This window comes from Sphaerodactylus townsendi, linkage group LG10, assembly GCF_021028975.2.
Source record: "Sphaerodactylus townsendi isolate TG3544 linkage group LG10, MPM_Stown_v2.3, whole genome shotgun sequence".
Lineage (NCBI taxonomy): Eukaryota > Metazoa > Chordata > Lepidosauria > Squamata > Sphaerodactylidae > Sphaerodactylus > Sphaerodactylus townsendi.
This window is the reverse complement of record NC_059434.1, coordinates 4,253,332-4,280,150: the sequence shown is the minus strand read 5'-3', so window position 1 is coordinate 4,280,150 and position 26,819 is coordinate 4,253,332. Positions and strand designations below refer to the sequence as shown.

Below are 26,819 nucleotides of genomic sequence, written 5' to 3'. Positions count from 1 at the left end.
TGAAGACATCAAACACAGCAGGGCGAGGAGAAGGTTATTTATCTGGTTTGCCTAGGCCAGTGGTGGCGAACCTTTGGCACTCCAGATGTTATGGACTACAATTCCCATCAGCCCCTGCCAGCATGGCCAATTGGCTATGCTGGCAAGGGCTGATGGGAATTGTAGCCCATAACATCTGGAGTGCCAAAGGTTCGCCACCACTGGCCTAGGAGGAAAGGCAACTGAACATAATAGGTTGAGGTACAGATGAGCAAGAACCGCTGCCGCTGCCCCCCCCCCCCCGCCCCATCCAGAAGTATTCAAATTTTCTGAAAGTCCAAAAATCTGATCTAGATTTCACATTGGATCCAGAGTGGAGGGATCACCCGACACAGAATTTCAAACTTCGTAGCAAGGCAATACTAGAAGCTAGTGTTGCCAACCTCCAGGTGGTGGAGGTTGGATCTCTTGGAATTTCAACTGATCTCCAGGATACATAAATCAGTTCCCCCACAGAAAATGGCTGCTCTTTGACATTATACCCCGATGAGGGTTCTTCCTGTCCCCAAACTCTGCCTTCCCCTGACTGTGGCTCTACCCCAGTGATGGGACTCAGCAGGTTCTCACCAGTTCGGCAGAACCAGTTGTTAAAATGGTGCTTGTAAACAACCAGTTGTTAAATTAGTTGAATCCCACCACTGCTCTACCCCCAGATTTCCAAAAATTTCCCAACCTGGAGCAGGCAACCTTGTGTTCAGACACACTTCACTTTTCTCCAGCTCAGCTAATTCTCCATCAAGTAAGGCAGGCCTCTTGATAGTGGAGAAGGGGTCAGCTCCCTCCTACCTCAAGTTCTGTATTAGTACAGGATCAGGACTTGATGGAAAGAGCTGCGTAGAGGATGGGACGGGACTTCTTCCGCTTGAAGAGCATCCACCGCTGCTCGGGGCAACTCCATTGATAATAATGTGTGTGTGTGTGTGGGTGTGGGTGTGTAGAAGAAGAAGAAGAAGAAGAAGAAGAAGAAGAAGAAGAAGAAGAAGAAGAAGAAGAAGAAGAAGAAGAAGAAGAAGAAGAAGAAGAAGAAGAAGAAGAAGAAGAAGAAGAGGAGGAGGAGGAGTTTGGATTTATATCCCCCTTTCTCTCCTGCAGGAGACTCAAAGGGGCTTACAATCTCCTTGCCCTTCCCCCCTCACAACAAACACCCTGTGAGGTAGGTGGGGCTGAGAGAGCTCCGAGAAGCTGTGACTAGCCCAAGGTCACCCAGCTGGTGTGTGTGGGAGTGCACAGGCTAATCTGAATTCCCCGGAAAAGCCTCCACAGCTCAGGCGGCAGAGCTGGGAATCAAACCCAGTTCCTCCAGATCAGAGTGCACCTGCTCTTAACCACTTCGCCACTGCTGCTCCTGAACACAAGGTTACCAGCTCCAGGTTGACTGTGTACACAGCATACCTGACATAGCTCTTTGAATCTTAATCACAGCTCCATGGGACACCAATGGTAGATAAAGATGTGGATTCCCACATCATAACCAGATAATGATGATTTTAAAATAGAACGACAATCTCTGATGGCTGCAATGTGTCCTTTCATTTAATTTTTCATTTGAAGTAGATGATGGGGAGCAGGTGGGTAGAACATCACAGCGGGTGAATTGAAAATGAATGTATGACAGCTACAGGCCTGGAGTGTAATGCTGTTCCATTTCAGATGCTTGTCTGTCTTGGCGGCCAAAGGCTAATAGACAGAATTGTACAGCAGCTAGAATGAGGCTCTGGCTGCAGTTCCTGCCCTGCCGTGTACAGAGTCCAGTCACTGTATCTGTGCCTCTCCTGCTGTGGCGGAAAGAGGAAGGACTGTGTATAAGAACATAAGAACAAGCCAGCTGGATCAGACCAGAGTCCATCTAGTCCAGCTCTCTGCTATTCGCAGTGGCCCACCAGGTGCCTTTGGGAGCTCACGTGCAGGAGGTGAAAGCAATGGCCTTCTGCTGCTGCTCCCGAGCACCTGGTCTGCTAAGGCATTTGCAATCTCAGATCAAGGAGGATCAAGATTGGTAGCCATAAATCGACTTCTCCTCCATAAATCTGTCCAAGCCCCTTTTTAAGCTATATTGTATATTGTGGCAAACTCCCTGGGAAGAGGGTAGGATAAAAATGTATACAGAGATAAAGTGTAATATAAATAATTGAGAGAAACCTGGCAAATTCATGAGTAATAAAAGGAAAAATGGAATTAAACTTGCCCCTCTTTTATGAATCTATACCTATCTATATGTATGTATCCAAAATTTAATCAAAGGGAAACACTGGCAGATTTGCCAGTCAGAAAGAATTCTGGCAGTTCCTAACTCTCCACACTGAAACGTACTTCGTAAGGAGACTGTAAGAATTTATGTATGCATTACTTACCTGGAGGCTGTTTGCTTCACTGTGGGTTTTTCCTGCTGTTTTTTTCCTGTTTGTTTGTTTACACAGGGATTTACCCACTGCGAAATGTCTCTAACTGAACAAATCTGCCATTTTGACTGCCTGCTGTTTCCTTGTTCTTTCCTTGCAACCTGCATTTGGGGAAGTCTCCTTCCTTCCTTCCTTCCTTCCTTCCTTCCTTCCTTCCTTCCTTCCTTCCTTCCTTCCTTCCTTCCTTCCTTCCTTCCATGTTAATTTTATGTTAAAAGACTGTCTATTAGTCTTTGGCCACTGTTTCCAATGGGAGCTAATAGGAGATGGGGGCTACAGTTTTGAGGGTCCATAACTTTGGCCCCCCTGAGCCAAACTGCACCAAACTTGGGGGTATCATCAGGGCAGTCTCCTGATGAGACCCTGTGCCCCCCCCCACCAGCCTGCAACCCCCATTGACAGCAATGCAGAAAACTCAATGCAGAACAAAGATTCTTGGGCAAATTTCTAGGATGTTCCTGCAGGGGGTGCATTTTTGGATGTATCGGCATCAAAATTTCAGGGTATCATCTGGAGATGATGGCACCCCCCAAGTTTGGTGCAGTTTGGTTCAGGGGGTCCAAAGTTATGGACCCTCAAAGGGTAGCCCCCATCTCCTTAGCAAAGAATGGGGGATGGGGCACCCCCTTTGAGGGTCCATAACTTTGGATCCCCTAAACCAAACTGCACCAAACTTTGGGGGTACCATAAGGACAGTTTCCTTGCCCGCCCTGCAGGCAGCAGGGCGGGCACATCCATGCGCTTCTCAGAATGAGCGGAGTAAAAGGTTAAAAAAACCCCTATATCTTTATTTTAAATCTCAAAAATTATTTGCGGCTCCAAGTGTTTTCTTTTCCCGTGGAAAACGGGTCCAACTGGCTCTTTGGATGTTAAAGGTTCCCTACCCCTGGTTTAGACAAAACAGTTGGCTCCGAGGCGTGCATAACTCAGGAGTAAGCTTGGTGGTAGTCGGTGGCTTTGCTTTGAAGCACCCGTGCAACTCTTCGAACGGGTGAATCACAACCCTGGGAGGGTTTACTCAGAAGCAAGCCCCATTGCCAGCAACCGAGCTGACTCCCAGATAAAAGCTCGAGCTTTAGTTCTTCAGGTGAAAATCAGTGGGGTTTAACAGCGCTTAACAGGGTTACCTACCTACACTGCTTCCCCAAAACTAGGTCTTCGGTTTAAGGCTAATAATCAAGCCAGCCTAGATGTGTGTGGGGGGGGGGGGGATTTCCCCCCACGACGAACTCTGTTCGCGCGTGCCCACGGAGAGGGTTCTGAGTGCCACCTCTGGCACCCCTGCCACAGGTTCGCCACCACTGTGCTAAACTGTCTGCAGGATGTGACATTTCTGTCTGTGCGGAATCCACCCAGGGAGAGCAGCTCTGATCGGGCGCCAGTGCGGGCTGGCGTGGCGAGCGCGACCCACGCGTGGTGGCGGCAGGCCGGTCCCCTTGGACAGGGGTGGTGTCACAGGTTCCCCCCCCCCCCCGGCCGCCGCCGGCCCATGCCAGGCGGCGCCCACCTTCAGCCTCAAGCGCCCACTCGCCTGTTAATGGGTAGCCCGGCTCCAGGGGTGACGCATGCCAGGCTGAGCACCGCCCCCGCCCCCGCCCCCGCCCACCCACCCACCCACCCGGGCTGCAGGCGGGCGCCGCCGAGGCTTCTCGCCCAGGCCGGTCGGGCTACACCGCCTCCCCGGCTGGGCTGGGCTGGGCTGGGCGGAGCCGGCCGGTGCGCCTACCTTGAGCGGCGGCGGGCGCTGATTGGCCCTCCCGGAGCCCGGAACCCGCCCCCCTCTGGGCTTGCCTCTCCTCCTCCTCCTCCTCCGCTGCCGCCGCGCCTTCCTCCGCGCCGGGGATGGCACAAGCGGAGCCGCCGCTCCGTCCCGCCCGCCGGAGCAGCCCCGGGCCAGGCGGGGTGCAGGTAAGGCCGGCCGGGGAGGGGGGGGGGGGCGTCCGTCGTCCTGCTCTGGCAGTTCCGCGACCGCGGGGGTGCCAAGCTGCGCCTGCAGTCTCGGAGGCGGCAGACACGGAACTCCTGGCGCACGTCCGGATGGGCGCCGCGGGTCGCAGAGAAAGAGCCGTCCGGAGCGCGCCCGGCTGTGCGGCTCTCTCGCTCTCTCTCCCGCCGCTTGGCCCCCTTGTCAGCCGCCCCTCCGCCCGCGCTGGCTTTTCGGGGGCAGGTCCGGAGCCGAGACCCCCGAGCGGCTTCTCTGACTGTTGCGCCGGGCAGCCTGGGATTCCGCCCCACATCTGGCCCCGAACGCGGCCCTGGAGGGTTGGAAGCGGGGCACCCCCGCGGGGGGGGGGGGGTCTCGAGACTTGCCCTGCCCCCGTGGACTGAGCAGCCCAGCCCCGTGGGGCCGGGGATCACGGGGAGAATGGGGACTCCGGACCGGCCGGGGCGGGGCGGGGGGGTCGCTGGTTTCAAACCTCCCTTCCGCGCCCCCTAGATTTAGTCCGCCTTTCAGCTCTTGGGGTCCTTCCCCCTCGAGGCCTCCCCTCCTCAGCCCAGGCTTGGCCGCCCCTCCGATCGCCCCGCCGCTGCCAAGGAAGGAAACCTCTGCGGGGTTCCCTGCTCTCCCAATGCAGCCGAGTCGAGCCCTTCGCCCGCCCAGACCTCGTTCCAGCTGCGCACTTTGGGGGGACCAGCCCAACATCTGCCCCGAGAGAGGGGCTGCCTTTGGCGAGTCTGCCCCTGGCAGATGTGAGGTCAGCAGAAGGAAGGAGATCCACCAACTGATTTCTGGCTTTTGAAAAATAAAAACAATGTGAATAGATCCAGAGGGGCTGCAGGGGCTGGAGGTGACCCCCCCACCAACCCCCCCCCCCCACCACCAAAGCCTTTTTCCAGCTTCCATGGAGATGCTGTTCGTCCACTGGCACCACACTACTCTATGTAAACTATCCCTATAGCTTTAAAAAAAAAGTGATCAAGAACTGTTTTGGGTCTCCTCCAGAATCCCACCCCAGTCAGCTACTACCATGTTTCCCCGAAAATAAGACAGTGTCTTATATTAATTTTTGCTCCCAAAGATGCGCTATGTCTTATTTTCAGGGGATGTCTTATTTTCCTGTGTTCTGTTCGTCGGGCATGCTGCCAAACAAAAACTTTGCTACGTCTTACTTTCGGGGGATGCCTTGTATTTCGCACTTCAGCAAAACCTCGACTACGTCTTATTTTCAGGGGATGTCTTATATTCGGGGAAACAGGGTAGGTTCACTTTTTAAAAAGCAACTGTGTGAAATGGGCGTCTTTTGGGATCATGCCTCATTCAGCCCCTTTCAGTTCAGAAAAGTTTCAAGCGGAGCAGTTTTCAATTTGAGTACCTCCACGCTTGGCTCTCTTGGGCAAGAGGGTGCCTTGAAGCTTCATCGGATGCCCAGATGGGTTTTTCACCCCTTGTGTGCCCTGCAGGAGGGAGACACTATTCTGAGCAGGGAATGGGGCAAAAGACAACTTCAGGGTTTTCTTGTAAATTTACATTTGGATCCTGGAAAAAGGGAACCTGGAGGCTCAATAGCCAAAGGCAGCGAAACCCTCCGGGCTCTCTGGCCAGCCCAGGGAAGTCGAGTAAGACTTTTCCATGCAAGTAAGATGGACTGAAAAATGCATGAAGCATGGCTTTTAATGTATTTTAATGACATTTTTAATAAAACTAATCCCCACTCCGACTGGCAATCTACTCTCCAAATGGATGAGCTGGCAGGTCATTCGGTCCTTCCTTCCATCCTTTCATTAAGCCTGGAAGGCCGTCGTAGGCAGAAAATTTAAAGCAGTCCAACAGATTCAATATTATTGTCTTCATTTCCCGCAGTGTGAAACTGTGTCCTTTTTTGGTGCCCCCTGTTGCTCTTGATTCTTACCCGTAACATGACCAGATAATACTCTGAAAAATGGATGATTGTTCAGATTTTGTATCTTTCAAGAATAATATTTTGAAATAGGGAATAAAGCCTTTAAGAAAACTCAGAATTAAGACTTGGAGAAAGAACATGAAACTTATATGAATACTCCAGAGTTGGCCGAAAAGCTGGTGGAGAGAGGAGATTTATTCTACCTTTCAGTTAAAAGCAGCTCCTGCTTGCTTTGCAAAACTTTGTCTGAAACAGGATATTCTAAAATGGAGATTCCCGAATTTCTTGGGCCACTGTCCCCTTGGTCGCTGGGCCCCGCTCTACCTTATAAAACGCCGCATTCAAAACAGTGGCTTGCAGGACTTACTAAGGAAGATAATAAGAATTAAATTAAAAGCAGTAACAATTAATTGCACATCTATTCAAAATCCAGTTACAAGTTTCCAGTTTAATTTATTCAACAAAATTGATGGATTTGACCCAGTGATGCCAACTTTTCAAAGTCGGGGAAAAAATTCTGATAGTTTCCACCAGATTTGCCAGCATGGTTCCATAACTCAGTCTCTTGTGAATAAGTGAACGATTGAAGGTCCCAGCCCCCTTGCCTCTGAGTTCTCCCCCAGGTCATCCCACCACTGCCCCCAGTGGGCACTACTGCCCCCTTTGGGAACACTGCTGAATAGTAACCATTTTGCCCCACCTTTATTGTGATGCCTATTTCCATCCCGCTCTTCCTTTGGAAAGTTCTGTCTCCCTTAATTACAAATCTTGAGAGTGGCTAATAAAAAAAATTCATAAACTAAAATCACAGAAAAAGGTCGTGAATGAAAGCAGTTGAGGTCAGACAATGCCAAGCAGAAAGGATAATACCACGACTGTTTGAATCACAACAACCCACAAAGTCTTCCAGAATCAGGAGAGGTTGCTTGGTCTGAGCTTTGTCTGCTAATGGGGAGCTTGTTCGGGTGTGATTGGGCTGTATAAAGCAGTTGCAGAGGAACATGACTTGGTCTTAACCCACTGGACTTGGGTCCCCTCCACACATGGGTGAAATGAAATGGAAGCCACCCCAAACGCTTCTTCACGACTCCAGACAGCTCTCAGCCATGTATGGAAAATGTGGTAACTGGGATCCCCAAATCACGTTGCCGCCAATGCTGGCTTAGCTTTCTAATGATGATTAAGTAGAAAGCCAGATGCAATACTTTCCCATCGGCCATTACAAAGGGTCGCTACCTATCTATCCGTCTCCAGGATCGGGTCTGTCCACACTGTAAGAACCAAGTGGAGACTCTTGCTCACATTATACTTGACTGTCCGAGATATGTGGGTATCAGGAATTTCTCTCCTGGGCGAGTCTTAGACAAACCTGAAGGAGACTCTGACAACTCTGTTGTGGAGCTTTTGTTAAATAACACAGAGGCTGTGCTCTTGGAAAAAGTAGCAAAATTTCTTTTACAAGTGACAGAATTTTCTAAGTAACGTCCAATGCTAGATACAGTTGATCTGACTGTGTTTTGAATGTACTTTTGATTTGTACCTCGGAAATGTCTGTAATGCTCTGGAGCCTATTTTAATATGCCTAATAAAGGTTGTTGTATTGTAAAGTAGAAAGCAGCTAGTGCAGCAGGGTGTTTTGAGTCTTCCGTATGTTGTCAAAACTGAACTGAAGCGGAGAAGTCGGCTCCATGAGCACTTGGCAGATTGTATTGCTAAATGCGCAAGAGAATATCACTTCGCAGTGGAGCATTTTGTTGACCTGGCTGTGAGACAACGCGACTTGCATATGAATGGACAAATATGTGGTTGGTGCTCCGGCGGACAATAGAGGAACCTTTCCCGTTTGGCCACGATCACATCACTGTGGTCATTAGTCGTACTCTGGTCCTCTGTCTGGGTGACGTCCTTTGCACTAGAGTCGTTCTGCGCTTACAAAGAGAAATGGCCTCCTAAGACCCCCGGGGCTTCTTTGTAAAGTTTGCAGCATCAAACAAAGAAGAATTGGATGGGCTTACTGATGTACTAGCACAGAGCAATAAGCTGTTATTGTGGAGAAGCTTGGCTGGCATAGTGGCCACAAATGCCAATAAAGTGCTAAGGAAACCAATGCCAGTAAGAGGCCAGGATGAGGCCCCCACTCACAATATATTGCTGCACTTGGCTTAGTTTGATAGTTTCTTTTTGCCATCACGGAGCCCTGTGGGGTGCGGCCTTCGCTGAATTCAAAGTTGGTTGGAACTCTAAAGAAAATCTGTTTGGCACTAAACTGGAGGAGCTGGGAATGGATTTGTCAATTGTCATTCAAGGCAGGAAACTGCCACCTGATCAGGCTTGGTTGGGTCACGCAGCCGGTCAGGTGGAGCCTCGGGACAGAGAAGGTTCTCTTGGCTCCTGGAAGTTGTGGTTGTGACCTGCTGCTTTGGACAAATATGTTGCTGATACACCGGATACACTGTGCAATTAGGGTCATTTTGCTTTCCAGCGATTGTATCCTGCTGTCGTAGCTGTGGCAGAGCTGGCCTCTCCCTCCATTCCGTCAACAGCCTCCTGTGATGCCTGAGGGCAGAGCCTCATAGACCACTGCGCAAGTAGGAAGCTGCCATGTGGAAGGGAAATGGGCTCATGCTGGCTTGGAAACTCCGATCTTGTTGTACAACATGCAGTTCTGCTCTCTCCGGTCTGTTTCTTTTGGGAAGGCCCACGTTAGGGTTACCAGCTCTGGGGTGGAAAATTCCTGGAGGTTGGGGGTGGGGCCTGGGGAGGGACGGGTTTGGAGAGGGGAGATATATTCCCATGCAGTCCACCCTCAAGGCTGCCATTTTCTCCAGGAGAACTGATTTTGGTAATGCAGTTTGGAGCAGTGGTGTAGCACCAAGGGGATGGGGGGGGATGATGCTCTGGGCACGCCCTGGGGCAGGGGTACAGCGGGGGCACCGGGTGCATGCATACCCCAGCCATGGTTTCCTCTCACTCCGACCCTGGTATGGAGATGATTTGGAGTGCTAGGAGATCCCCAGGCCCTACCTGGGGGCAGGTAACCTTTGCCAACATTCAGTGGCTGGCATTGCTTGTTAAGGAATTTCGGGTACTAGAGGTGGGAAAGATGCTGCCCACTAAAATAGGCTAGAGGACCAGTGGTCTGACTTAGTAAAACATGGCTTTAGGACACATAGGATTGGTCAGGTTCTCATTTGACAGGGGGGATGAAAACATGGTTCTCTTTAATCAGAGGTGGGATCCAGCAGGTTCTCACCAATTCCTGAGAGTGGGTTACTAATTATTTGTGTGTGCCGAGAGGGGGTTACTAATTGGGTCTGCTTTTCCGTTAGAAATTCCATTAGGTCCAAAAATCACAAAGTCCTGTTGTTTCCTATGTGGATGGTTAGCGAAGGTAGAAAATGGGATAATTCTCCCTGTTGTTGGGCTGTTTTAAAAACATGTTTTAGAAATATGGTAAAGTTCCTTTTTTAAGGAAAGTCTCCTTCTTCTGATTTCTAGAAACAAAATTAAGTATTTGAAAATATTAAGTATTTGACAGGCAGTCAATTAGAGGAGAAGTAGTTTCTGTTGGCAGTAGACGATAGGACTTGCTATAATATAAATTATGGACAGAAAGATACCAGCTGGAAATTAGGAACTTTTTTTTTACAGTAAGAGTTTTTTTACAGTAACAGAGAAATTATTAATGCCGCGCCCCCGGAATGCCCAGCCACGCCCCCATCGTGCCCTGTCCAGCCCCATTGGCGCTACGCCACTGTTTGAATCCCACCACCATGGGAACCTGTTACTAAAAATTTTGGATCCCACCACTGCCTTTAATGCTTATTTTGCCACCCAGTCAGTGAAGCAGAGCAAAGTAGTCTCGTAGTTGTTTCTCTCTTCTCACTCCTAACATCTCTACAATCCAGTTCCCTCATTGTCTTTCTGAGCTCCAAAAAGTGTTCGTTTGTCTTTTTTCCTGTAATGCTGAGCTGTTAGACTAGAGGACACTTAGAGGAGCGTTCAGTGTAAATCAGCAAGACAAGCGTAAATAGACTATTTAAGATTAAGATGTTAATGTTGTATTTAGCATTCATTTGCAGATCAGGCTGGACCTTTATGTGCTGTTTAAACATGAAAATAACACTAATAAATCACCCTCAATTTTGTTGGAGTCCAGCAAGGCAGAAATAGAGATGAGTGTGGCTTTTCTTTCTCATTGAAGGACTCAAATAAATGAGAAAAGGGTTCTTGGAAACTGAAGGGAAGCTACAACTTCTCATAGCCGTAGCCTTCTCTGCAGTGGCCCCTGACCTGTGGAGCAGCCAACCTGCAAAAGTCAGGAAGACGCCCACACTCCTGGCATTTTGCAAACTATGTAAAGCAGAATGGCTCAGGGGAGCATTTTTGTAAAGGAAACAGAACTACCTCACGACTGACTGGGCCCACAATACTGTGTTCTGCATTGTTTAACATGTCATATTTAATACTTACATGCAGTGGCGTAGGAGGTTAAGAGCTCGTGTATCTAATCTGGAGGAACTGGGTTTGATTCCCAGCTCTGCCGCCTGAGCTGTGGAGGCTTATCTGGGGAATTCAGATTAGCCTGGACACTCCCACACACGCCAACTGTGTGACCTTGGGCTAGTCACAGCTTCTCGGAGCTCTCTCAGCCCCACCTACCTCACAGGGTGTTTGTTGTGAGGGGGGAAGGGCCAGGAGATTGAAAGTCCCTTTGAGTCTCCTGCAGGAGAGAAAGGGGGGATATAAATCCAAACTCTTCTTCTTCTTCTTCTTTGTTCAGACAAAAGCTCTGTGTCAAATTTTGATAATCTCTGGATCCTTTAAGTAGCTTATTAGACATATCATGGTATTGATTGCATTGCTTTACATTACATAATCCACTTTGAGTCTCTGTAAGAAAGGCAGACTATCAATAACACAAATTCACGTTCATTCTTAAACGAGATTGGAATGTCTACCCTTGATATACTTTTGCACAGAAGAGGTTATCTGCTTTTGGTCAGGAGGTGATGGCAAAGCACCCCATAAACATAGTCTGGCTAGTTAACATTGTGATGTGGTGTTACCAGAGGTGGGATCCAGCAGGTTCTCACAGGTTCCCGAGAGTAGGTTACTAGCTATTTGTGTGTGCCGAGAGGGGGTTACTAATTGGTGATTTTGCCACGTGATTTTTGCCTTAGTTACGCCCCTCCTCTCAGCAGTAGCGCGCAGAACTTGAAGCAGTCTAGCAGGAGGTGCACCGGCGTGCGTGGCAGCCTGCGCGCATTCGTTTCCCGCCCAAGGACTGGCACAGCGGCTGCGTCCTTGCCACAGCCCCACTTAGGAATGCCACACCCCTGAAATGTCCAGCCACGCCCCCGCCGTGCCCCGCCCATCCCCATTGGCGCTATGCCACAGTTTGAACCCCACCACCATGGGAACCTGTTACTAAAATTTTTGGATCCCACCACTGGGTGTTACCTCATGGGTCAGTAATGACCCAGTGACCCAGTAATGGCCATTACTGACCCAGTGCTTGCAACAGGGGACTTTATTAGGTCAGGAGGAGCCATGCTGCTTTGCCAGGCTGTAGTCAAAAATACTGAGGGGGACTATGATCTGAAGCATATTTATTTTCAGTGTTTTTAAAAGAGTTGCTTTAAAATGTCTCATGTTTGCCTCACTAATAATATATGCAAATACACAGAAACCTGGGGTTGGAACAACTCCCAAACAGGAATCCATACTCTCAACATTGTTTCATTAGCTAGAAACCCATACCTGGTGCAAGCTGTGGCCAGCCCTGCTGTCCTTTCTGTATTCTGCTGGCCGCATTTCATGTGTTCAGAAGTGCATGTAAAACATGACAGTGAGTTTTGCAGTTCCTTTGACTGCCTCATTTGTTGTGATATAAGCTTTTGTGGACAAGAGTTTCATGTCATAATATTAGTCTTCAGAGGGCCGTTTTACTATATTTTTATTTTATTTTACCATAACAGACTTAAAAGGCATTCGCTCTGGCACAGAGCCATTCCTCATTCATCAAAACAGAGAACATGTGATAAATGCGAGTACCGCACTGCAAGGCATAAGTAACATTCATTGCAGTGGATATTATTGACACAGCTGTAAACTTTAGAACACAGTTTAATGTTGAGGATATTCCTGCTGAAATAAATTGGAACTGACCTCAGCTCCATTTTTTTAAACAAATAAATACAATGAGGCTACAAATCTGTAGCAGTTTTACACCAGTTTAGTTTTCACGGTTTTACCAAAGGAATGTTAGGAGCGATAGTTTGGTGAGGATGTTGATAACTATGTTAAAAATCTATGATGTTCCCCCACCCCCATACACATACTGAATAGCAATTCTGGAAGAGGAGGGAATGGACATTAAAACCCTTAATCATATTTAGCCATGGTAGCCAAATGGAACCTATAAATTCATTTTTAAAATGTTTTTTATTGTATAGAGTATTTATATAGCAGTTACATACAATATATTTAATCAAACTATACATTTTCCCCCTTTTTCTTCCTCCCTTCCCCCTTCTTCTTTCTCAGTTATTCAAGCAAGCAGCAGAAAGTTCATTGTATTCTCTTCTCCCAAATGTCTTCGTTAAATCCGGCTTCTCTCATCCAGTTCTTGAACATTGTCCATATCTTCATAATGTCTCTTAATTTTTCTTGCCATAGCATATTTTTTGACATCTCAAAAATTTCTAACTGTATTTGTTCCCATACATATTCCAACCGTTTTGAGATTGTCCATTTCTTATTATCTTTCCAACCCAATGCAATCACCGCATGTGCAGCTCTAATAATAATTTTATACGTTGGTCCGAAACTTCTATTCACCTTTTTATCTTCAATTATTCCAACCAGTAGTAAATCATTATTTGTATCAATTTTCACTTTTACTAATTTTTCTATATACTTCAAAAAAAATTCCCAAAACTTTTTAACCTCTTTACATTTTATGCACATGTGGATGTAGTATGCTCCCTGTTCTCCACAATGCAAACATCTTGAACACAGTCCCTTAATCATATAGGCTAGCTGTGTTGGGAGGAACCTATACATTCATGGACTGTATACCCTGGAGTGCCACTTGCTGGGATGGAAGAAGAAGAAGAGGAGTTTGGATTTATATCCCCCCTTTCTCTCCTGCAGGAGACTCAAAGGGGCTTACAATCTCCTTGCCCTTCCCCCCTCATAACAAACACCCTGGGAGGTAGGTGGGGCTGAGAGAGCTCCGAGAAGCTGTGACTAGCCCAAGGTCACCCAGCTGGCGTGTGTGGGAGTGTACAGGCTAATCTGAATTCCCCAGATAAACCTCCACAGCTCAGGCGGCAGAGCTGGGAATCAAACCCGGTTCCTCCAGATTAGATACATGAGCTCTTAACCTCCTACGCCACTGCGTGTGCGAGGGGACAATTTTACCTGCATTCATTCTTGAGGGCTTTCTAGAACCATCTTGCTGCTTAGTGTAGAAAAGGGAAAATTCAGTGGCGTACCTAGGCAAACTGGATCCCTGGCAAAACCTGAGTTTGATGCCCCCCCCCATGGGCGACCACCCTCCCCCACCGTGACCAAACAATGATTTTTTCCACCAGGTCATTTCAAAGTCACCATCACATCATAGAATATGTCCCAACTCACAAATCTGAACACAGCAATGAGCCATGCCACACAGCAGAAATATTTTTTTGAAAACATTTTCAAAATGCTTTCAAAATGTTTTATTACTGCTATGAAAACATTTTATGATGTTGTATCCAGTCCCCCCAATTGGGGGAAACAGCATCACTTTCAATGTTATTTAAACTGGGGACCCCAGATTCTCCCTTTAAGGTGGATTTTAAAGGAGAATCTGGGCTCCCCAGATGATGATGATGAGGATGATGAGGATGATGAGGATGATGGTAATAATAATATAACCTTTATTAGGCATTGAGAGAATAAAAGAAAGAAAGAAAACAAGCATTGGCAGGAAGGGTATGGATTTAAAAGGAAAATCTGGGGAAATTTAGGGGGTGCCTGCTGTCAGGGGTGCAGTTATTAAGATAGCAGCACCAAAATTTCGGAGTACCTTCATGTGACCCTACTGATGATACCACCCAGGTTTGGTGAAGTTTGGTTCAGGGTGTCCAAAGTTATGGACCCTCAAAAGTGTCGCCCCCATCTCCTATTAGCTCCTATTGGAAACAATGGGGGATGGGGACACTCCATTTAGGAGTCCATAACTTTGGGCTCCCTAAACCAAACCTCACCAAACCTGGGTGATATCATCAGGAGAGTCTCCCAAAAAATCCCTGAAAATTTGGTGCTGCTAGCCTAAAAACTGCACCCTCTACAGGGCAAAAATTGAAAAACACTGAACATACCAAAAAATCCCACAAACGAACCTGCAGTTTTTGGGGCGCCCTGGCAACTGCCCATTTTGCCCAATGGGAGGAACGCCTCTGGGAAAATTGGCTGAACTTTGCACATGACTGCACAAGGCACTTCTAGAAGTACAAATGCATAGCAAAAGCCTTCTCAGAGGCAGAGTTACAAACATATCAGTGGCAAAATTTTATGATAATTTTTAGTATAAAATATTGGCACTTCATTCTCTTTACACGCACAGGGAGAGAGAGTGAGAGAATTTTTTTTATGCTATTGGCTGTACTGCAAGTTCTGTTTCTTTCCTGGCAGGTTTTTAAAGCTGCAAATAGCTTCCAATCTGTAAGTGCACTCTTGAATTTTTTAAATTTAGAAATTACACATTTTTGAATAGAACAGGCTATGTCAACAATTCCTGGCTAGATATTAATTTGGTTCTAGATGGGTGGGGAATCATAACTCCTAAGAATCTGCGGACTGACTCCTCTGGCACTTTTCTGCTCAATGCCGTGTCTCCCATAATCAAACACCGCCTTCAGCTGACCCTGGTGGAGGAATGTCTTGTGTTTCAGGGAGTCACTATATGCCTTTGGGAGGTGCCCATGTTAGTGGAACACATCCACTGGATCCAACCCTGTGTTTCTAAGCAGGAAACCATCTCTTGTGGGAATTTGTAAGCTAAACAGCAGCAATAAATTGCATATTCTTTATAAATGCTTTTATATTTTGGTTTTTTTCCCCTGTAGTTGTGTAATAAACCGGCATTCACCTTCCCCATGATGACTGCTGATTTTTCAAAGGAAGTTAATAAAACAAAAGTTTAAGTTGTGTCAATCAGAAACAGATGTCAGCTCTACCTGGAGATTCAGAAAGGTCCCCCTGTCTTTGTATTGAATAGTTATGTTCCCCTTCCAAAAGTGGCAGGGTGGACTGTCTGCAGTTGTAAATCAGGTCAGCTATTCCCTAAGCGTTACAATATCCAGAGTATGAACTCTTGTCGTACTTATTTAACATGCATTTAGTGAACCATGAGATTCTAGGTAGTTAAAACATGCGAACATGCCTCCCTTGTGCGTGCGTGCGCGCACACACACCATATTTCCTGCATATTTATGTATATTTTTTTCTTTTTAGAAAGCATCTTATTTAGTTTCTTGATTTCCCCCCATGTGTTTCCCCACCCCCTGTTGTTGTAAAAGAAAGAAAAGGAAAAAAACTCCAACATTAGCATGATTTACAACCCAGCTTTTTATTTGCTTGCACTGATTTTGAGCCATTGATATTCTAGAGTTAAACCCCAGAACTTTCTTTTAACCCAATGGTAGATTGATGGTTGCATCCCATGGGTCTGTTCTTATGGTAGCCCTTTCCTTCGGTTCCAGTCACTATCAGGCTTTTCCACATTCCCATTTTCTTCACTTGTAAGTTCCTGTTTTTTCTGAGTCCCCCCCCCCCGTTATGTACATGGTTTTCTTGTTCTAGTGCAGGGGTAGGGAACCTGCGGCTCTCCAGATGTTCAGGAACTACAATTCCCATCAGCCTCTGTCAGCATGGCCAATTGGCCTTAGAGCAGTGGTGAGCAGTGGTGGCGGACCTTAGAGCAGTGGTGGCGGACCTTTGGCACTCCAGATGTTATGGACTACAATTCCCATCAGCCACTGTCAATTGGTCATGCTGGCAGGGGCTGATGGGAATTGTAGTCCATAACATCTGGAGTGCCAAAGGTCCGCCACCACGGCCTTAGAGGTTCTTCTGCTTTTTTGCACTGAGGAAGGTGCTTCACAAGAGAGGAAGTTGCTACCTTATAAACTCTTACATATCAGGTGATATTTACTGTGTTATCACTTTGGGACATGACCATAAAACATTTGTAGGATGAGACTTGGCAGACAGAGGTTGGCTGCATTCCTAGTGTGGGGCAAATTGTATGGGTTGCAATTGTCAACACTTTTGAGTAGAGTCAAACTGGTGTTTCTGTCCTCCAAATTACTCTAGTTACCAAGGGTATTCCCTCTCCATACAATGCCTCTTCTTCATCTTAATAAATGACTGCTACTCATTTCCATGAAGGACTTGCGAAGTGTTATATTTGGGGTCACCTTTGTGCTGAGAGCAAGTCCTGTGTCTAGTCCCTGATAACTGGGGATCCAGCCACAACTACAAGAGGTGTCTGCAGATTGTACTACACTGTCACCCACTCCCCCGCCAGCCTTCCCCCCCCAGCCACACTTACATGATTCTAGCTAGCCTTTGTTTCTTGCTTTTTCTTGTTTCTTACTTTTATTGACGGAGATTAAGGATCCTGCCACAAAGCAGTCCTACAGTATCAAAAAAAGAAGAAAGAAGGAAATCGGTATTGTGCAGATCAAACTGGATTTAAACTGCTATTTTATGCTTTTAAAATTGTATGAAAGCTCCATGGTGCTTCTTTGGGGTCCCTTTCACAAGAGAATTGTATTTCTTAGCTGAAACCTTTTTGCAGGGTTAATTATCATTGGTGAAGACAGTTTGACTCATAGTGGCATGAACTGCAATGAATTGCACTGAATAAATAATAGCCATTATTTTACTAATTAATTTGAGGAAGCCAAAGAACCAATTAAGAAAATGTAGTCACTTAGGTTGCAAATGACTCGTATCTCATGCTGCGTCTTAACCTGAGCGTAATTCTTCTCCCCATTTGCTAATTTATTGCAGAGAATAAAGATCTAATAAATTGGATCTGTTAATGGTGGAGTCTTGGATCAGCATGAAGCACCAAGAGAAGGCCTCTTAGACCAGAATAAGTCCCACTTTTGGTGGAAGAGATCTCAAAAAGGATATTGAAGAGATAGGAAAAGTGCAGAGAAGGGCAACGAGGATGATTGAGGGACTGGAGCACCTTCCTTATGAGGAGAGGCTGCAGCGTCTGGGACTCTTTAGTTTGGAGAGGAGACGTCTGAGGGGTAGTCTATAAAATTGACTATATTGAAGTCTATAAAATTATGCATGGGGTAGAAAATGTTGACAGAGAGAAATTTTTCTCTCTTTCTCACAATACTAGAACCAGGGGGCATCCATTGAAAATGCTGGGGGGAAGAATTAGGACTAATAAAAGAAAACACTTCTTCACGCAACGTGTGATTGGTGTTTGGAATATGCTGCCACAGGAGGTGGTGATGGCCACTCACCTGGATAGCTTTAAAAGGGGCTTGGACAGATTTATGGAGGAGGAGTCGATCTATGGCTACCAATCTTGATCCTCTTTGATCTGAGATTGCAAATGCCTTAACAGTCCAGGTGATTGGGAGCAGCAGCCGCAGAAGGCCATTGCTTTCACCTCCTGCACGTGAGCTCCCAAAGGCACCTGGTGGGCCACTGCGAGTAGCGGAGTGCTGGGCTAGGTGGACTCTGGTCTGATCCAGCCGGCTTGTTCTTATGTTCTTATGTTCTTAATGAGATCCAATCCTCTGATACTACTAGTAGTTTTAATGTGGTGGTGGAGAGTGCTACAAAGTTGCAGCAGAGTTATGGTGACTTCATGGGGTTTTCAAGGCAAGAGATGAGCAGAAGCGCTTTGCCATTGCTGGCCTTTGCATGGTGATCCTGGTCTTCTTGGTGATTCCCCCTGCTTAGCTTCTGATATCTGATAAGATGAGGCCAGCCTGGGCCATCCCGGTCAGGACTACTGTGTGTAGAAAAAGAATAAGGAGGCCAGCAAGATGAAAAACGGATGTCCATACTGAAATTTTAGTTATCCATCAGGCATTTAAGTACACTGAGATTCATTGCAGATATCTAGGTCTTGCTCTATGCGTGGTATCTTACCAATAATACAGGGTAGTAGGTTTCAGTAGAAATTTGGACAAACACTTATCGTATTGGGGTGCTGTGTGGTTTCTGGGCTGTCTGGCCGTGTTCTAGCAGCATTCTCTCCTGACGTTTCGCCTGCATCTGTGGCTGGCATCTTCAGAGGATCTGATAGTAGGAATGGAAAGCAAGTGGAGTATATATACCGTGAGGTCAAAAGGTGAGGCCCTCTGAATAGAGTAGCCTGGTATGTGAGTCACAAAGAAGTCTGTAGCTTGGGAGTAACAATAAAGATAGCAAGGTATTTCCTTCTTCTGTGTACTTGATAAAATCCTATATAGTTAAGCTTGATATCCTCTATGAAAGTTTCTCTAGGAAAGGTCCATGTGGTCAATAAGTATTCCTCCCATAGATGGTGGCAAAGTAAAAGTGAGTCTTATCTCTGTGAGCTGTATTTTTCTTATCTTACTGCCATAACTCACCTTCCAGCCTAAAGACAACTTTAATTCTTCTACTATAGTCTTCCACTTTGGTCTTCTGCCAGCACAGCCTTTGGCAGCCAACAGCGAGCTATCACTGTCTCTTACTGTGATGTGTATTTTATGCTATCACTATTGGTGATAAATATTCATTTACTAAAAGAAGTTGAAATTGAGTTGTACTGTACTAAAAAGCCTGTGCATACAGAGGGCAGGCTTGAAGTGGGATCAGTCTGGAGGTTTTTTTTCTTTGAGGTGAAACAACATAATCTGGCTCTGTAGCATCCCGTGTTACTGTCTCTTGTGGCAGAAAGTATGTGTTGTGAATCCTCTTAGGGAGATAAGACTGGGACTCCAAGTTTCTTGTAGAAAAATGGGGTCAACTTTAGGCAAAAATGTAGTAAATTCAGGATCCCTGTGGTGTCTAGACCAGCCAGCCACACTCCATGATATGCACCTTATTTCAGGAGTGGATAGTAGCCAAACAGTTGAGGAGATTTTATTACGATGGCCTGAAGTGTCACGAAAAATACATGCAAATGTCAGGAGGTTTCTGGTTTGTATCATTTAAAGCTTTTTTTAGGATTTCTAGAACTCATTGTGTTAGGTAAAGATGCTGCTTTTTAATATTATTTATAATCCACTTTTCTTCCTGGGACTCAAGGCAGGTTACACAGAGTAAGTCAATGCAATAAAACAGGACATCCAGTGAACGTGTGAAATAAGATCTGTACCATAGAAATGTTATTTATTTTATTTATTTATTATTGCATTTATAAACCACCCCATCCCCTAAGGGCTCTGGGCGGTGAACAAGTATTACAAACAATATGACAATAAAAATAAAATTAAAATAATTGACATCATTAAAATTTAAAATCACAGCATTCCATATGAATCACTTGGCGTCCAGCATTAAAACTATCAGTAAAAACCCCTCCCGGAGAGGGAGATGGTATAGATGTCACAAACTCCCAGAATGTTAAAGGGAGGGACAGGAAGGGCGCACACCATCAGCGGCCGGCCTCCCCGAAGGCCCGGTGGAACAACTCGGTCTTACAGGCCCTGCGGAACTCTCCATTTACCCATTTTCTTAAGTCAACTTTGGATGGCTTCTAAAATTGTGGATTATCCTCAAGACACAAAATCGGGCACTTATTTCCCATTCATTTCAGTTGAAGAGAGTTAAGCATTATTTAAGACACTATTACAAATTAAAACAGGTGTTGGATTTAGATGAAGTAAAGGCATTTAATGTTGGCAGGATTATCAGATCAACAGGAGAGTTCAGGTTCCAAGATGTTAGTTTTCTGTAGCAACTTCTGCTTCTGGCTTGCATAAGAACGAGGAAGACAAATGTTTCCCTGACCCTAGAAACCCCTAATTGTGCATAAAGAAGCTTTTTAAACTGTCTGTGAGGGATTGGGGGGGGGGGGAGTGCACCTGAAATGCTAGCTTTCTACATGCAGGGAATTTTAGGTCACCAATCCAGCTACATTTTAAAAAAACCCAAAACCTTCTCCTATTGCCAATTCTTTGACTTGGAGGGTGCAATACTTTTCCTCTGTGGATGAATTTGGGGAGAGGCATGAACAACTTTTGCCCTCATTCCAGATATTTAAAGCATAGCTCCAGGTGCAGGACTGAATACCAGAAACGCAGTGGTTTACCTAAAGGGTAACAAAAACATTCTACTCAAGTTTTCTTCATTTAGTCTAGTCCACAAATACTTATATGGGGATAAAATTGTGCTAGTCTTCAAGGTACCACAAGACTCCTGCTCATTTTGGACCCAGAACTTGGATTCCTGAGAAAAGATGCTTCCCACTGTGTGGATGATTCCTGTGTGAACGATTCGAGAGGCTAGAGTTGCAGAATGAGAGAAGGGTTTGGTCTGTTGCTGTTGCTCTTTCCAGCAAAAGCAGCAGTTAACTTGTACTTTTCCTTTAAAAAAAAAGTTCCCTTGCACAAATAAGGGGTGGATGTGAAAATATGTTTACTGTGTATGTGTTAGATCTCTGACCCCTAAGCCAATAAACGGACGCTGTAGTATTAATCAGTAGCGTTTATTGATGAGGCATCAAATCACCACGCAGGTAAATCCAGTTCTGACAAAGCTGGCATTCACAGCCCCCTTTATTTATTTTATTTTATTTATATATTTGATTTAATAAACCGCTGTACCCCCTAGAGTGCCCTCTTCCTGTTTTCCAAGAGTCTGTAAAAAAAACAGCCTTTGGAGCTAAGGTGCCCAAAGATCGGTGTCAGGTAGCAAAAGAGAGCCACCTGGCTTCCTGCCCCACGAGATAATGGATGTAGCATTGTTCCCATGAGACAAGAGGGCCAGGGGAAGCCTAGTTGTCTACAAGCATGTGAAGCCATAAAGTAGAGATCAAGGAAAGAATGCACAAATGGCAGTGGATACATATAACAGGCTGGTTACATATATCTTTATAGCAGCAGCAATTTGTTACTTTAAGCAGTTGCATGATTTCGGGAATGTATCTCAATCCCCTAGAAGATAGCTTCCCCTGACAGTACGTCTCAAAGCCGAGTTTCTCTTGGTGGATAATGTGGGTGATTTTGCAGAATTTTGAATCTTTGTCACTAGCAACGGAATACAGAATTTTGAAAGAAGAAAGTAATCTCATAAGAAGAGGAGGGGTTTTCGGAGAGTGACAAGCAAGTGATGTTGACTTTTGATTGGAAGTGACACCCAGGATATGTTGTCCCAGTGACATCAAATCCGTGCTGAGCACTGCTGTCAAACTCTCCAGGTATTTTCTGGGTCAGAGATGGCAGCCCCTGTGCCTGAGAATCTTTTATCTATTCCCTCCCGCATTGATTTTGAGAGATGCTAGTCAAGCACCTCCTGAACTCGTTCACAAATACATCCACTGGGTAGCAGTTGAAGGGGAAACCGAGTTGGTGGTGCTGTTCAAAACTACTATTTTTAACTCCCTGGCTCAGGAAATATCTATCAGGGTGTTGGAATGCAGATAAAAAGGGTGGAATCTTCCCTTGAAATGTTGCAGTTGTAAAATGATAAAGCCACCCGCTCTGCCATCAGGCAATTCAAATACATCCATCGATAGAGGACACAGCATAAAATGTGTTTCTGTGTATTTGAATTCGTGGATTGAAGTGATGTTTCTGACATGTTTTATTTCTTTTACCTTCCTAGTGAATAATCTATTTAAGGAAGACTGGTTCGCTCCCCAAGAAGTCTTCTACTTCAGAGGCGGATCTTGGAGCAATCCCTTCATGTCTCGTGTGCCGGCGCTGCGGTAGACGACTCTGGGCCACCGCCATGGCCGTGGTTTTACTGGGAGCGGCCCTGCTTATTGTTCAGCCTCAGGCGGTGTCTTCAAGACCCGCTGTCAGCTCTGAGGGCGACGCTGCAGCACAGCCGGCTCAGAAAGAGCCCTTTAGGAAAAACGACTTCAGAGAAACCATCTGCCCAAATGGGACGTTCCAGCAGCTTCCTCAAACGGTCATCATCGGGGTCCGGAAAGGTGGAACCAGAGCCCTTCTAGAGATGCTGAGCCTCCATCCGGACGTGGCAGCTGCAGAGAGCGAAGTCCATTTTTTTGACTGGGAGGAGCATTTCAGGAATGGATTGCAGTGGTATACTAACCAAATGCCCTTTTCTCATCCGCACCAGATAACTGTAGAGAAAACCCCGGCATATTTCACCTCTCCCGAAGTGCCTGAAAGAGTGTATAGCATGAACAGACTCATCAAATTGCTGCTTATTTTACGAGACCCGACCGAGCGGGTGTTGTCGGACTATACTCAAGTGTTCTTCAACCACGTGCAGAAGCACAAGTCGTATCCTTCCATCGAAGAGCTCCTCGTTAAAGACGGAGAACTCAACGTAAACTACAAGGCCATCAACCGGAGCTTGTATTATGTCCACATGCAAAATTGGTTGAAGTATTTTCCTCTGGATCACATTCACATTGTGGATGGGGACAAGCTGATCAAAGACCCCTTTCCGGAAATTGTGAAGGTGGAAAGGTTTTTGCAGTTGACCCCTCAGATAAACGCTTCCAACTTTTACTTCAATAAAACAAAGGGTTTTTACTGCCTGAGGGACAGCGGGAGGGATCGATGTTTACACGAGTCGAAGGGGCGAGCACATCCCAAAGTAGATCCCGTTTTACTTGAAAAACTGCACAGATATTTTCATGAACCTAATCAGAGGTTTTTTGAGCTTGTGGGCAGAATGTTTGACTGGCACTAAATTTGGTGGTAAGTTCAGGAAGGTTTGGAGGAGCCCACGATGCGTTTAGGGGAAGAGGGCATGTAAGCTATAATTTATTTGTAAAATCCACAAATTACTTCTGTACAGTATTAGAGTAATAATTTCCATATAAACTAGTAATATTTTTCTACTTGTTAAAATTCTTTTGTAATGTTTTTTCATGATTGTTAACATTGTGCATTATGTCTATATGAAGAAGCGAAATATTTAATGAAACCAGGTCTCTAGAGATTGTGGCTTTTAAGTGTATGTGTATATACAGAATACATATACAATATTATATAATCTTAACGAAGCATCTTCTGCATCCACCAAAAGGCTGAAGCTTTGTTGAAGCTGTACGTAGTCTTCAGTTGAGTGTGTTTATTCCAGCGGCACTCTTTGATTGAGGTTTTAGATTCAAACATAACCAGTTTTTCACCATTTTTGCACTATTTTGATACCTTATTGCCATAATCAAACACAGGTCTGTTGTAAGCACTGCAAAAGCCTAGAACAGTGGTGGCGAACCTTTGGCACTCCAGATGTTATGGACTACAATTCCCATCAGCCCCTACCAGCATGGCCAATTGGCCATGCTGGTAGGTAGAAACTGATAATAATCCTGGAAGTATAAAATACTTTCCTACGAAACAAAGGTTTTGAGGAGTTTGTTTTTTGCAAAGTTTTTTATAATTTGCCTTCCTACTTTAAGAAAGAAATGACTGAATCAATCCCAAACACATTTGCAGAGGTGTACTGGGCAAAAATGGCCCCGGGGAATGACTGGCTCCCCGCACCTTCCCCCCCCCCCCGCCCAGCTCCCCTCCCCACTTTCCACTTACAGCAACCATCAGAGGGGCCGTGGGGTGCAGGGCTTGGCGGCGGAAGGCTCAGGTGGGCGCCACGGCGGTAGGCTGGCCTGCTGCCCCAGCATGGAGGGAGCCACCGAGTTCTGGCCAGGTCACCGCGCCACAGGAGGGGCTGGAGGTAAGGACCCGGCTGGTGCCCAGCGCCCCCCACCCATATCCTGAACCCCCCACTGCCTGGCTCCCCGCATCCCCCCCGCATCGCAGTTATGGCAGCCAGCAGGGAGACCAGGGAAATCAGGCTCGGCGGCGGGCAGCTCAATTGGTCAGGTCAGGCGTCGCTGAGCCCTGCACTCCCTGGGGAGGGCAGGAGCCGGCCAGCAGGGAGGGCACAGGGCTCGGCAGAGGGAGGCTCAGGTGGGTGGCTCAGATAGTCACCACGGCGGTAGGCTGGCTACTACCCTCCCCAGGGCCAGGGAGCGCAGGAGCCAACCTGCCGCCCTGGCATGGAGAGAGCCGCCAGGTGCTGGCCGGTCACTGCACCGCAGGAGAGACCAGGCGCAAGGACCCGGCCGGCGCCCCCCCCCCAGTAACAAAATGGCACATGGGATACCCCTGCACAATCGGACACAGAGGCCAAAAATCTAGGAGCAAAGTGGCGAGTCCAAGCTTTGTTCATGACCTGAGTTCAATCCTGACCGAAGTTGGTTTCAGGCAGCCAGTTCAAGGTTGACTGAATGTTCCATCCTTCCAAGGCTCGTAACATGACTACGCAGCTTGCTGGGGGTAAAGGGCAGACCACTGGGGAAGGCAGCCTGCCTCATAAACACTGTGATGTGACATCACCCCCCATGGGTCAGTAATGACCCACTGCTTTCACAGGGGACTAACTTTACAGTTACTTTTCTTTGGAAAACAGGAGGAGGCTGTTGGCTGGCAAATTGGGGAGCCCCTGAGCAGGTGGTGTTACTTGAAATGACAAGGTCCGTCCCTCTTAGGATAGGGAATTAGCAAAGAGAAAGACCAGGCAATTCAAGAAGACAGATTGCAGGATCTTTTAAACCTGTTTACACCAGGGGTTTTCTCCCTTAAAAATCCGCACTGAAATCTGGTTTCCTGATGTAGGTAAGGAGGAAAGAAAGGGACTTACAGCTGTAAATTACAACCAGCCACATCCCACTGGCATGACGGTCCTGTTTTTGGAGAGCCTGAATGTTGACTGTTCCAAGCTGTTTGTTTATCCAGATGGCCAAAAGGCCCAGGATTCAGGAAAGACTTTGTTAGCTGCTGTCCATATACTGATTTGGGAGGAGCGGGAAGAAGGGGAAGAGACAGGTCAATCCAGACTGAGCACCGGTGTGAATCCAAGGATGGCGTCCTTGTTTAGTGAAATAACATCTTTCTCTGTCGAGAAGTAAGAGCATCCTCAGGCAAAGCCTATATTTTCCTCTCTTGGTAAAATAGAAAGTCCAGAGATAAAGACTAATCCATCTCAACCTGCACTTTCTATAAAGCCAGTAAGAAGATTTGGGTGGAACCCTGTTCAGAAACAGGTCCCCCAGTTTGAACATTAGGCCTGTTTGTAACAGTAAGGGCTTAGCCACAGGGCTCAGGGGGACAGAAGAGGAAGTGCAAGTGTAACCTCTAACTGTGGGTTCTGTGGGGCAGAACTTGGAATGAGTTTGCAACAACAAATCTTAAAAACAAAATGGTTTACTTAACATATAACATCAACATTTAACATCACATTTCAAGGTCCTGTTCAGGTTGCACTTTCAAGTCCTTATATTTACAGTCTACTGATACTGCCAAGTCCAATTCTTCTTTGCAAGTGGGTTGGCTCCTGAAGACTCCAAGGGCTTGGTGAACAGGATTCAACATGATGAAGGTTTCCAGGAGAACTCTCACCCATTACAACCACAAAAAGAAGCCCTGAAACAATAAACTCCAACATTTACAACATAGCAAAAATAAACAACTACCTTCCCAGTAGTTCCCAACAATATTGAAGTTACCTTAACAAGGTGTTAAGGGCTTATAGAAATCAACGTCTGGTAGCCTCGTCTCCTCCAAACTACATGAGGTCTGCTGCAGCCTTTTGCTGCTTTGAGTCTCCACCTCTTACTAGGTCAACTCATTCTGACATGGGGGTTACACAAGCCAGCTCCCACTATCACACTCATCCCTTCCAGGTGTTTGGCAGCTGTGCTCACCTGCCCCCTCTGGACCTCAAGCAGCAGCTGGCTCAGAGTGCCCCCTGTGCTACAGTTTCATTTTGCCAGGTCCCCCTGCCCTTTTTAGGGCTTGAGCAACACTTGGCTAACTTAGTGGTGGTTTCACATGCATGACCACCGTGCATGGAGTGCTTGTAGCTTGAGCCTGCGGTTATGACCTCTGGCGGTTTATTGGAACATGCTCGGGAAAACTAGTGCAAGTATGCAGCTCACCAAAGGCGGTGTGAATATTCCACCCAGGGCACATGTGCTCTCTGCACCCCTGCCATGGTGCCACCTGCCCCTGCCCCGTAACACTCCATCATGCCCCCTCTGTGACCTGGTCATGCCTCCTCTGCGGCTTCACCTGGGGTGTCACGCTCCACCCTGCCCCGTTGGCACTACGCCACTGCAGCTCGCTAGAATACGGCACTACACCACTGCAGCTCGCTAGAATACGGCACTACGCCACTGCAGCTCGCTAGAATACATCAGATTCAGAGACTTTATTAGGAATATACTAGAATACATCATTCTATGCTTGCGCATCTAAATTTCATTTACCTAATCACTGTTTAGCTGTGCTTTTATTGGTTGTCTTCCTTTCATCTGTCTTCTTACCATATATTC

The 26,819-nt window shown here is 46.5% G+C and overlaps 1 protein-coding gene across 1 annotated transcript; it reads left to right on the top strand.

Moving 5' to 3' along the window:
- The first annotated feature begins 4,210 nt into the window (after window positions 1-4,210).
- Window positions 4,211-23,328, top strand: HS3ST1 (heparan sulfate-glucosamine 3-sulfotransferase 1). The gene is made up of 2 exons (XM_048510217.1): window positions 4,211-4,346; window positions 22,106-23,328. Exon 2 carries the CDS (start codon window positions 22,232-22,234, stop codon window positions 23,165-23,167), a length of 936 nt encoding a protein of 311 aa, XP_048366174.1. The 5' UTR covers window positions 4,211-4,346; window positions 22,106-22,231; the 3' UTR covers window positions 23,168-23,328.
- The last annotated feature ends 3,491 nt before the right edge of the window (window positions 23,329-26,819 follow it).